The 13,165-nt window shown below is 41.9% G+C and overlaps 1 protein-coding gene across 3 annotated transcripts in view; it reads left to right on the top strand.

The window, feature by feature from the left end:
• DOCK8 (dedicator of cytokinesis 8) overlaps positions 1-13,165 on the top strand; it is a 171,982-nt gene that overhangs the window by 150,791 nt on the left and 8,026 nt on the right. For all 3 annotated transcript variants that reach the window (XM_061628825.1, XM_061628816.1, XM_061628835.1), the window contains 6 exons: positions 263-421; positions 3,057-3,157; positions 4,339-4,531; positions 8,071-8,214; positions 10,277-10,408; positions 10,634-10,768. In XM_061628825.1, the coding sequence (XP_061484809.1) occupies positions 263-421; positions 3,057-3,157; positions 4,339-4,531; positions 8,071-8,214; positions 10,277-10,408; positions 10,634-10,768 (864 nt within the window). The remainder of the gene's footprint in view (positions 1-262; positions 422-3,056; positions 3,158-4,338; positions 4,532-8,070; positions 8,215-10,276; positions 10,409-10,633; positions 10,769-13,165) is intronic.

Raw genomic sequence — 13,165 nt, forward strand, 5'->3', positions numbered from 1 at the left:
ATAAGTCATTGTTGTTACATAAAATAAACAAAGGATAACTTCCAAAAGGCCATGCTTATTTGGAAGGAAATCCCATTTATTTTAATTAAATAAATTCCCATTAATTCCAAAGGTGATTATAACAAATTCTGTCTAAACTGGTTGGGAAGATGTGGGTGGTTTAAATCTTATGAAAGCAGAAACCAGCAGCCTCTTTACTAATGGAAAATCCGTACACTTCACTTGCATAATCTGATACTTTCTTATTTCTGTTTTATAAAAGAACTTCGCAAGAGTCAAAATGCAAGTGACTATGTCACTGGCTTCTCTAGTTGGTAAAGCATCAGATTTTAACGAGGAATATCTCAGAAAGTCTTTACGAACCATTTTGGCGTATGCACAGGAAGATGTCGACATGCAGCCAACTCTGTTCCCAGCACAGGTAAGGCATTTTGCTACTCTAGCACTTTAGCATTTATTCACACGTTATAGATTTAGGTAGCTTACTGGACAAAACCTAATTATTGGCATGGTCACAAAAATCAGCTGCCACAGGTCATACCATGCTGGCTGCATGTCTTGGCATTCATGTGAGAAAGCACAGTTATCTTTCCCTCTAATCTTGCTAAGGGAATCAGCTATTTTCAATGGAAAGAAAGAAAAAAAGCAGCGTCGGGTAATCTTAGGAACAGTGGAAGCTGTCTTAAACCGAGTCAAACGCATCTAGTTCAGTATTGTCTACACTGACTGGCAGTGGCTCTACAGAACTTCAGGCAGGGGTCTCTCCCAGCCCTACCTGGAAATGCTCAGGATAGAACGTGGGGCCTTCTGCATGCAAAACAGATGCTCTTTTGTTATGTGCCTTCAAGTTGATTACGACTTATGGCGACCCTATGAATCAGCGACCTCCAAGAGCATCTGTCGTGAACCACCCTGCTCAGACCTTGTAAGTTCAGGTCTGTGGCTTCCTTTATGGAATCAATCCATCTCTTGTTTGGTCTTCCTCTTTTTCTACTCCTCCTTGTTTTCCCCAGCATTATTGTCTTTTCTAGTGAATCATTTCTTCTCATTATGTGTCCAAAGTATAACCGCAGTTTCATCATTTTAGCTTCTAGTGATAGTTCTGGTTTAGTTTGTTCTAACACCCAATTATTTGTCTTTTTCACAGTCCATGGTATGCACAAAGCTCTCCTCCAACACCACATTTGAAATGATTGAGTTTTCTCTTATCTGCTTTTTTCACTGTCCAACTTTCACATCCATACATAGAGATTGGAAATACCACCGTCTGAATGATCCTGTCTTTAGTGTTCTCTCACAGCTGCCCTCCCCAGTCCTAGCCTTCTTCTGATTTCTTGACTATTGTCTCCATTTTGGTTAATGACTGTGCCAAGGTATTGATAATCCTTGACAAGTTCAATGTCTTCTTTGTCAACTTTAAAGTAACATAAATCTTCTGTTATTAGAATCATAGAATCATAAGAGTTGGAAGGGGCCTTGTAGGCCATCGAGTCCAACCTCCTGCTCACAGCAGGAAATCCACAGCTAGAGCATCCCCCGCAGATAGCTATCCAGCCTGTTCTTGAAGACATCCAGCGAAGGGGATCCCACCACCTTCCTAGGCAGTCGGTTCCATTGCCGAACTGCCCTTACTGTCAAGAAGTTCCTTCTAATGTCCAATCTGAATCTACGCTCCTGCAACTTAAAACCATTAGACCTAGTCCTACCCTCTGGGGCAGCAGAGAACAAATCTGTACCCTCCTCTTTGTGACAGCCCTTCAGGTACTTAAAGAGTGCAATCATTTCACCCCTCAGCCTTCTCTTCACCAGACTGAACATGCCAAGTTCCTTCAACCTTTCCTCATAAGACTACCGGCTATCATCCTCGTCGCCCTCTTCTGAACCTGCTCTAACTTGTCTATATCTTTCTTAAAATGAGGCGCCCAGAACTGAACGCAGTATTCCAGATGAGGCCTGACTAATGCAGAATATAGTGGGACTATTACTTCCCTCGACCTGGAAACTATAGCTCTGTTTATGCAGCCCAAAACCGCATTTGCCTTTTTTGCCGCAGCATCACACTGCTGGGTCATGATCAACTTGCGATCCACTACAATTCCAAGGTCCTTCTCACACGCAGTACTGCTAAGCCGGGTATTTCCCATCCTGTACCCGTGCATTTTGTTTTTGTGGCCTAAATGCAGAATCTTGCATTTGTCTTTGATATCATTGCTTTCAGAAATGAAGATGTGGAAATACAAACACCCACTGCAGATGACAATTGGAAGAGAGAGAGAGAGAGAGTGTGAGAAGAGATTTTCCCCACTTCATTCAGCACTGATTGGCATCGGCCAAGGCCCATGCCCCCATGGGTGGGCCCTCTGCTAGTCCCTGGATACTGCTAGTCCTGCTGCTGTTTCTCTTCCTCTTTGCTATTATACCTTTTAACCTGCTCCCTCAAAGCAAACAAGCAGTGAAAAGAGTAAGGAGCAGAAATCTCTGCATGTCTTGGCCTCTACAGATTGTCTTAGGGGGACAGGCAAGTGGAAGACCAGTGACAACAGTGGTGAGAAAAAAGGAGGTGGGTGCTTTCAGGGAGTGAGGGCCCACTGACAGCATCTTGCTGAAGGGTCCCTAAAACCTGGCACCAGCACTGAACACAAGTGTGCTGCATTATTTGCCCAGTGTGGAATAGCTGGCAAAAAGCTCTGATGGATAATGGCATTAAAGCCCAACTTTGCTGGGGCTCTGCTTTGTATCATACTTGATCTAATGAATCACTCAGCTCTGGAACCTTAAAGATGGTAATTGTGTCTCCTTGCGGTGTCCCAGTGGCCGCTACCACATCGTATGTTCATTTCCCCCTTTAAAAATTTTTTAAAACTCCATAATTGTAACAAACAGGAAGAAATATAATAGGCTGTTTGTGTAGATCAACCCAGTGTGAAATTCCATCCTAAATATGACCTTTGAAATCTACATTATGACAGTGTAAATTGTTTTCCTTTGCTCGTCAGTAATTTGTTCATATTAATATGTGGGAGAACACCTGAAAGTGTTGTTCTTTATTTGTTTAGGTGAACGAGCTGTTGTGTAATCTGAACAGCATATTGTCAGACACAGTGAAAATGCGAGAGTTTCAGGAAGATCCAGAGATGCTCATGGATCTCATGTACAGGTTGAAATCACTAGTATTTCTCTTTAGCAACTTAAGATGAATGATTCATAACTTTTTGGGTTTAAATTTCTCATAAAATATTGTCTGTGTGATTAGCATCCCATTAAGGGCATATATCAATGACAAATTTATATCAGTTACCAATTTTCATGAACATGGCTTCCAACAAATAATCCTGGAAATTCTCTTTTTTGAGATCTCTACTCCCATTTTGAAAACTATAGCTACCAGACTCTGTTGGGGAAAGTGTGGAGGAATTCTAGGGTGAATGCCTTTTAAACTAGGTTACTAACCTTTTGACTTAGTTAGACCTCCCTTCCTAGGGAGGAAGTCAACATGATTACAGTGGAACAGAATTTTGTGCATGTGCATGCCCCCTCCTGGTGCCTTTACTGTAAATAAAGCATCATATCAGCCCCCCTTTAAATGTTGCCTTACCTATGTGGGGCCACTTTTCTATGAGCAGCTTCTGTGCAGTTAGACTCTACTAGATTTTACTTGGTGATCTGCCTATTTCCCTCTCATTCTGAGTGGGATAATAGAGAGATCCCTGTGTACACGCTACAGCTGGGATGTAACATCATGCTGTAAAAGGATATAGGAGATGAAGATATGCAGGCCTGAGACTACCTTCTTCTGTTACTATCTTGTTTTCTCACTGGCATGTTAAAGCCTGACTAGTTCTTTAATTGCTAGACAATCATTCTTGCACATGGATGGATGGAGTTAGTGGCAATATACCCTCACCCTACTCATTGAATTTGGCAGTGTGTTTGAAATAGCAAAGAATAATATTAACATTTGTTGATTTGAATGAATTATTTTCCCTCTGCTTTATATTCTCTAGCAGCACTGTTACTACTAAATCAGTTTCTCCCTTGGATTTAACACTTAGACAATTGCTTGGAGTCTTTGCAGTTCTGAAAACATTTTTAGAATTCTTTCCTAATCTATACAATGGGAACATAAAGAGAATCTTATGAACAGTTTTAGGGAAGAGATGTTTGGAAGGGAAGCCAGTGGTGTGATCTTCATATTTAGAAGTAAAAGAACAGCCAGGATTGATGGGGAAAAGAGGTGTTTAAAATGTTGTACATGGTATTTCTTTTGTTAGGCTTCTTCTACCGTTTAATTTAACCATAAGACAAGTAAAATAGACATATTTCATGTTCTTTTATTAGAATTGCCAAAGGATATCAGACATCACCTGACTTAAGGTTGACTTGGCTCCAGAACATGGCAGAGAAGCATGCCAAGAAAAAATGTTACACAGAGGCTGCCATGTGCCTAGTTCATGCTGCTGCCCTAGTTGCAGAATACCTGAGCATGCTGGAAGATCACAGTTACCTGCCAGTGGGCAGTGTCAGCTTTCAGGTAAGGATAGATTGTTGTTCTTCATGTAGGTGAGCCTTTCCCAGCCTGATGCCTTCCAGATGTTGTCAGACAACAACTCCCATCATCCCTATTGGCCATGCTGGCTGGAGGTAGTAGAAAATATCTGGTGGGCACCAGGTTGGGAAATGTAATCTTGAACATATGCTACATTGGTGCCACAAGTAGTGAGCATGCTTGCTGAAGCTTGGCTAGGCAAAAAGACAGTCAGCAGCAGGAGCAAGGAGGTAAACAGCCTGGCAAGAGTGGCTGATACCCATTGGGACTGGTAGGGCAGAGGGCAGGGAAACTTAACTGGAGATGGAGCCAGAGCCAATGATAGGCAGAGCCACCCCCTGACTGGAAGTAAGTAACAAGGCAGGCCAGTGGGGTCTGGCTGAGGGCAGTCTGAGGTTGGTGGGACAGTGAGATTGGTGGGACAGTGCCTCATTCATCCTAGTGGACTAGCCTCCACTGCCCAGGGACAGTGCAGGAAGTGACACAGAAGTCTGCTTCTCACTGAATAAGCCTTCACATACATAACAATCCCTGCATGTTGAGAACGACATTCTGGGGAGAAGGTGGTATTTTTCATTTTTCATTTATTTAATTTATTTCTGTCCTGCACCTACACCTAAGTGCTATCAAGGTAGCTTACAATTTCAAGGAAAAATAAAACAATCAAGTCAGATATAAAATTAAAAAAAATAAAAGCAAAGGGAAGCATATAAAAATATAGAGGATAAAAATCACATATAGAGGCCTAGGGAAATTAAAAAAATCTTTGCCTGGCACTGAAAAACTCCAAGATCAGCACCAAGCGAGCCTCTCTGGGAAGAGCATCCCAAAATGGGATGCCCCTACTGAGATGTCCCTCCCCTCAGTTGCCAACCCACCTCACTTGAGAAGGCGGGACTATCTACAGCAGGCCTTCCAGTGAAGACTTCAATGTACAAGTACGTTGATATGAAAGGAAGCCCTCTGAAAATACCTGGATCCTAAGCCATATAGGCCTTTTTAAGGTGGCCACCATCATTTTGAATTGGACTCAGAACCAGTGTAGTTGTTTTAGTATAGGAGAGATGTGATCCCCGCACCCAGTCCAAGTTAGCAACATTGGGACCAATATGGGCCAAATGCAGTTACATGTACTTTGGATTTGTTTGGATGTGGATAGGACTAAGCTAAAACTTTCACAGAAAAGGTGGCTTTTGAGGGACGATTTACAGGAAAAGAGATGGCACAGCATACTTGTTCTGAAGGATATTTTATCTTGTTTAACTCTGCCCAGATTCTTATTTCCATTTTACCAATGGAGATCTGGGGCTGAGGTATAGCCCATTGCTCAAACCTGAGGCTATGGTGAATGCAGTCTCCTAGGCCTGACATTGAGCTAACCCACTATTGTTCTGTACTGGACCTTGCTGCCTGTCCAGTCATAATCTGATGTGCAGCCTTCCTTCAAGCTATGAGAAGATTGCTGCGTTTCATATGAAATGTGTAGGAAACATATCCAATTTCTAAAGTCTTTCTGGGATATTTCAGAATTTGCTGATAGGCTTGTCTTGTCAAAACCCTGATGTTGCCTGTACATGTTTTCAAACCAGTCTCTTAAGCAATAACAGATAGATGAGTAATACACAAATCTTTGTGTCTTATGTTTTTGAGAGGGGGAATGAATCAGCTTTGCTATTAAACTATTTATTTTAGGTAGAAAAATAAAGAAACAAACTAGTCAGGCCTCAGGTTTGTTCAGGATTAATTACAATAATGTGTCCCCTTTGGCAAAGCAAGTCATCTGAGGACATCATCAACATTATTTACAAACATTCCCCCTCTGGTTACTGCTGTGTATCAGACAACTATTATTTTTGCTGTGCTTATATGACAGGATATTTTGTTGCTGATGTTTCTCCCTGATTTTTTTTTAAATAGGGCAATCTGCTCTGAAGGCAGTGATTTATTTGGGAAATATGGTTGCAGGAGATACACTGCACCATATATACTTGAGTAAAAACCAAACTTGAAGGCAAAGAGGGTGTTGCCAGTCAACATTTATGAAGAGATAAATGTACCATCAATATATACAGTTTCTTGAATTATGAGAGGAAGATATTGTGGTGTAGTGAAGAGTGTTGGTCTAGGACAGCCTTTCCCAACTAGTGGGCCACCAGGTGTTGCTGGACCACAACTCCCATCAGCCTCAGCCAGCATTGCCAATGGTCAGGAAAGATGGGAATTGTGATCCAACAACATCTGGTGGCCCACTAGTTGGGAAAGGCTGGTCTAGGACCTGGGAGACCAGGGTTCAAATCCCCACTCAGCCATGAAGCTTACTGGGTGACCTTGGGCCAATCACTGCCTCTCAGCCTAACCTGCCTCAAAGGATTGTTGTGGGGATACAATGAGGGGGAGAGCTATGTATACCACTTTGGGCTCCTTGGAGAAAAGGTGACATATAAATGAAATAAATTTTAAAAAGGAGGGAGGAGGAAGAGGAAAGAATGATGAAGGATAATTTATAGGCTAGACTGTTTGGATGGGGAAAGGTCATGTGGAACCTCTGGGGAAAATAAAATAAAATATTTATTTGACTTGTTAGTTGCTTGTTACACAAAGGTTCTCCAAGCAACTTACAACATATTTAAAAATATAACTGTGTTTTATAATATTATAATATTGGCACATTCATAAAAAATATACAAAACACACACACACACAGAACAGCTTGCAGGAATATAAATATAAATACCACCTCACGCATATTTTAAAGATTTTCCCCATGGTTTTGAGGGTTAAATATTTATTTTGAAGAGAAGATTCCCTTCTTTCATTTTAAGTTTATTTTTTTACCCATACTTTACCTAAGTCCATATATTTAAGGTGTCCTTGTTCTGAACCTTCTGTTCCTAGAATCAACAGCTGAACTAAACTCACATAAACCTCTTAATCTCTGTGACTGCCACTGGAAAATTTGTTTTAAAAATGATGAGCTAGGAGAGAATGCTAGCTTTCTAGTGGCAAGTTCTTTATCTACTTGCCTGACTTTTTGAGCATATATTCTGGACATGAAGTCTTATTTTCAGTATTTCCTGTGCATGTATAGCGTCATTTATTTATTTACTGTATTTATTTACTGCTGAGAGACACCTGTTACCAAATTCTTCCAAGCTACACAGGAAGTGGATTGGACTGTGAAAAACCAACCCAAATTGTGTTTGCATTTTTACAAATTTGTAGGCCAGTACAATATCTCAGAGAAGTCAGGTCTCCTGATTCTCTGGTGCATTGACTATAGTTGCCCAATTTCCCTGCTTTTAAAAGTTTGATAGAAATATCTGTTGGCTATAGGTATGTTCTTAAACTGCAAGACTTTTTTGTCTATTAGTGAATATAATGACATTGCTCATGATACACCCCGAGCTAGGACTATCAGAGAAATGGTGCTCTGGTGCTGAAGAATCTCCCCAATATACCAGTATCAAAGAACAAATACTTGTATCTAGAGGTTGTCTGAACCACACCATTGTTCTGTCTTTTAGAATATTTCCTCCAATGTGCTTGAGGAGTCTGCTGTTTCAGATGATGTTTTATCTCCAGATGAAGATGGAGTATGCTCAGGAAGGTATTTCTCAGAGAATGGTTTGGTGGGACTGCTGGAACAAGCTGCAGAGCTTTTTAGCACTGTGAGTAGTATTGTATTCCAAATTCACACCTGTGTCAACATTTCAGGGGATGTTTATTCATTTATTTAACCATTTTTACCTTGCCTGCCAATATTGTTTGAGCTGGCTTACAAAATCATAACTGGGTGGGTGGGTGACAGCCTGCTTCATTGTTTGCTAGGGTAAGCATGGGCCTGGAATCTCGTTTGGGAAGGTGCACTGACAGTGGTGAAAGTGCAGGTGTAGAAAGCAGTCCCTGTCACTTTGGTGCTGAAAATCTCCCCTTTTTAATGCTGCTTTTTTTTTTTTTAGCGAAGAAGTATAATTGGGGGTTTCTTACATTTGGTTGCATTTAGAGTGAAGCTTAGGGACTACACCGAAACCCAGCAAGGGAAAGGTGAATCTCTTGTGCGGTTTGGCACAGCCCCTGTCAAAGGTTTCCACAGTAGTTAGTACTGTGCCATTCGCCAAATAATGAAAAGTGTATGCAAGTCGCTAAGTTTATTTATTTATTTATTTTATTTCATTTATATACCGCCCTAAGCCTGACGGCTCTCTGGGCGGTGTACATAAGAGATAAAAAACAACACAATATATAACTACAATAAATATAATAAAGTAAAAACCAAAAACAAACAAAATAACAACAAAAAGCAAACAGCATCATAATACAACACTAAAAGTACAGTTAAAATACACTTTAAAAACAGATTAAAATACACTTTAAAATGCCTGGGAGAATAAAAAGGTTTTCACCTGACGCTGAAAGGATAGCAGCGTTGGCGCCAGGCGCTCCTCATCAGGAAGACTGTTCCACAATTCGGGGGCCACCACCGAAAAGGCCCTAGATCTAGTCACCACCCTCCGAGCTTCTCGATGAGATGGCACTCGGAGGAGGGCCTTAGATGTTGAGCGCAGTGTACGGGTAGGTTCATATTGGGAGAGGCGTTCCACCAGGTATTGCGGTCCCATGCCATGTAAGGCTTTATAGGTCAAAACCAGCACTTTGAATCTAGCCTGGAAACAAATAGGGAGCCAGTGCAGACGAGCCAGAACAGGTGTTATATGAGCGGACCTTCTGGTCCGCGTCAACAGTCTGGCCGCTGCATTCTGGACTAGCTGTAGTTTCCGAATTATCTTCAAGGGCAGCCCAACGTAGAGTGCATTGCAGTAGTCCAATCTAGAAGTTACCAGAGCATGAACAACAGAGGTGAGGTCATCACCGTCCAGATAGGGACGTAGCTGGGCTACCAAACGAAGATGGTAGAAAGCATTCCATGCCACCGAGGCCACCTGGGCCTCCAGTGACAAGGAAGGATCGAAAAGAACTCCCAAGCTACGAACCTGTTCCTTCAAGGGGAGTGTAACCCCATCGAGAACAGGATGAACATCCACCATCTGGGCAGGGGAAGCACTCACCAACATCGTCTCAGTCTTGTCTGGATTGAGCTTCAGTTTGTTCGCTCTCATCCAGTCCATTATCGCGGCCAGGCAACGGTTTAGTATGTTAACAGCCTCACCTGAGGAAGATGAAAAGGAGAAATAGAGTTGCGTGTCATCAGCATACTGATGACAACGCACCCCAAAACTCCTGATGACCGCACCCAGCGGCTTCATGTAGATGTTAAAGAGCATGGGGGACAGTACCGATCCCTGTGGGACTCCACAATGGAGAGTCCAGGGTGTCGAGTAATGTTCCCCAAGCACTACCCTCTGGTGACGACCCACCAAGTAGGAGCGGAGCCACTGCCAGGCAGTACCCCCAACTCCCAACTCCATGAGTCTTCCCAGAAGGATACCATGGTCGATGGTATCAAAAGCAGCTGAGAGATCAAGGAGAATCAACAGGGTCACACTCCCCCTGTCCCTCTCCCGACAAAGGTCATCATACAGGGCGACCAAGGCTGTTTCGGTACCAAAACCGGGCCTAAAACCTAAGTTCCTAAAACTGTTCAGCTGTATATGAGAGGAGGATCAAACATGTCCCATGGTTCTGGAAACACTGAAGTATATGTTGTCTGAGAATAGTCTATATCATCAAAGACTTGACATCAGTTTTGATTTTATTTCTTCATCATACAAGGGAGGACTGTGTGAAACTGTAAATGAGGTCTACAAGATTGTCATCCCCATCTTAGAAGCGCATCGAGATTTCAGGAAGCTTTCTTCTACTCACAGTAAACTTCAGAAAGCCTTTGAGAGCATAATAAATAAGGTACGTTTCAGCTGCTTCTGTTGCTAGGCTGCAGTGTTTGTTTATTGATCATGAAGATAAGACCATATGTTGTACAAAATTGCAGCTTGTGAGTGAAATGGGGCTGCTTTGTAGACTACCAAACACAAATGTGCATATTACCACAAAAGTTAATTTTGTCAGTGCACAAAAACAGAAAGAAATTAAAGGAAATTAAAACTCAGTGACTTCATATTTATCCACCAGGGTCAGAAGAGAATGTTTGGCACTTATTTCCGTGTTGGCTTCTATGGAGCCATATTTGGAGATTTAGATGAAGAAGAATTTGTTTATAAAGAGCCTGCCATTACCAAACTTCCAGAGATTTCTCATAGATTGGAGGTAAGTGATTACTCTTCTGCTATAAACATTAAAAAAGCATGGCAAAGGGACAGCATTCAAAGGGGAACAGTAAAATGACTGAGAATCAAAGGGGTCATATAGAAGAGTGATAAGGAAATTTCAGGTCTCCATGATTCACTTCTCTAGTTGACCTCTAGAACCTGGCAATTTGAAAAAAAATATATGAGTACCAAAAAATCTTCACAAATGGAAAATAATCCATCACTGTAATTTCCATTGCTCTTTGGTCTCTGGCTGAACAGCAGTGGGAAAGGTCAAGATGAGGTGAGAAGGATATGTTGGTAGAGAGAGGGCAGAAGGTGAAGTGAAAACCTATTAACATAAAGACACCTCTGCTTCCATTCATCCTCCTAAAATTAGCAAGACTTTAAGGGAAAGCCACATGTTTGTTCACTCCCTATATCAGATCCACCAGTCTTCACTCTTGTAACTCATAGCTGGCTGTGAAGGAACAAATTCTACAAAAATCTTGCAGACTCTGTACGGTTTTGAGGATTTGGATTCAAGTAAGTGTGTGTGTGTGGGGGGGAATTCACATATTTGTGAATTTCAGCAGCAACTTTATGTGTGTGTGGATTCAAGATGTCTGGTGAGTGCCTTCTGTGTAAATATGTGCATGCACTTGTGTGTTTGGGTGGTGTGTAATGATTGCTCTCTACAGGAAAATAGCCTATATGCAAAATATTGCAATTTTCCAGGATGGAAAACTTACTTCCAGGTGGGGCTTATGCAAATTAGCTTTAGAATCTTTGTCCCTGCCAGTTGGAGGCATAACTGCCCTTTTCCTCTTCCATGTCCTGACCTTCCTGCTCTGCAGTGACAGGGCTTCTGAGGAGCTCTGGCTTCATCTTCAGCTTAACATTTTTGAGCAACAGACTGACATGTTTTTCTCCCCCACTAACCTAGATTAAGAAGTCAGGGGACAAAGAGAGCCTGTTGTTGCAAACTTTTCAGAGCAAGGAGTTCTCCATTGCTAAAAGTCCTTTATCTTTTGCCTCCAGTCTTAAAGAGCACACTAAGTGTGAGTTGGTACCTCTGGAGTGGATTTAATCTAAATGGCCAAGTAGTATGGACAGTGTGGCACCTCTGGAATTTTTAGCTTCGATGATGCTAATTCTTAGCATTTACATAGCATTTTCTGAGTATGCAAAGTAGTGCACATACATTATCACATAAATCCATACAATTACCTTGTAAGGTAGATAGGTGAGCTAAGCATTGCCATTCCTGTTTTACTGACAGAGAGGGCCATATTTCATGTTACTCCTAATGCGTGGCATGTAGCTACCTTTCCCTTTTTACTTTTATTAGTTACAGACATGTGGAGTGCGAGGAAGAGCTTTACCAGAAACCAGTGAGTACGGTGGGGAAGCTTCTTTCTTCCCACTGTGATCAGAACTGAAATCCCTTCCCTGTGAGGCTAGAATGCTTAGAAAAAAACATCCCATTGGCACCAAATGAAATATTTTTCTAAGCATTCTTGCATTTAGGTTTAATTCCAATCATGCTGGGGAGGAAAGTGATAAGCCTCCCCTCCCCACACATCTGGTAAGGATCTCTCTTGGACCGGCAATTAACAGACGTTAAAAAGGGAGTGAAGTGTGAGGTGTAGTTTTGCTCTCAGGTTAAGAGTCAGCATCTTTCCTGAGGCCACCTAGTGAGCTCATCATGGCTAAGTCAAGATTTGATCTGGGAGCTTAGGTTCACAGCACAGTCACTTAGTCACCATACTAAAGTAGTGTAAATGAAAAAAGAGAAATGGGGCAAATTTACAAGGTTTATGGAACCCCTCGAAATATAAGCTCAGTGGATGGAGGTAACCAGATTGGTAACAGGGACCAGACAGTCCGAACATATAAAACCGATTCTGGCCCGCTTGCACTGGCTGCCTTTATGTTTCCAAGCTCAATTCAAGGTGCTGGTTTTGACCTATAAAGCCTTACACGGCTTGGGACCACAATACCTGATGGAATGCCTCTCCCGATACGAACCCACCCGTATACTACGTTCAAGATCAAAGGCCCTCCTCCAGGTGCCTACTCCAAGGGAAGCTCAGAGAATGGCAACAAGGGAGAGGGCCTTCTCAGTGGTGGCCCCCAAATTATGGAATGATTTCTTTGACGAGGTGCGCCTGGCGCCAACACTGTTATCTTTTTGGCGTCAGGTCAAGACTTTCCTCTTCTCCCAGGTATTTTAGCATGTGTTTTATATTGTTTTAAATTTTTAAATTGTGTTTTAAATTGTTTTTTAAAAGATGTATTTTAAATTGTATTTATTTTTAGTTACTGTAAACCTCCCAGAGAGCTTCAACTATGGGGCGGTATACAGTATAATAAATAAATAAATAAAACCAGCAGCGCTCTGAATACAGACTGG

This window comes from Rhineura floridana, chromosome 1 (genome assembly GCF_030035675.1).
Source record: "Rhineura floridana isolate rRhiFlo1 chromosome 1, rRhiFlo1.hap2, whole genome shotgun sequence".
Lineage (NCBI taxonomy): Eukaryota > Metazoa > Chordata > Lepidosauria > Squamata > Rhineuridae > Rhineura > Rhineura floridana.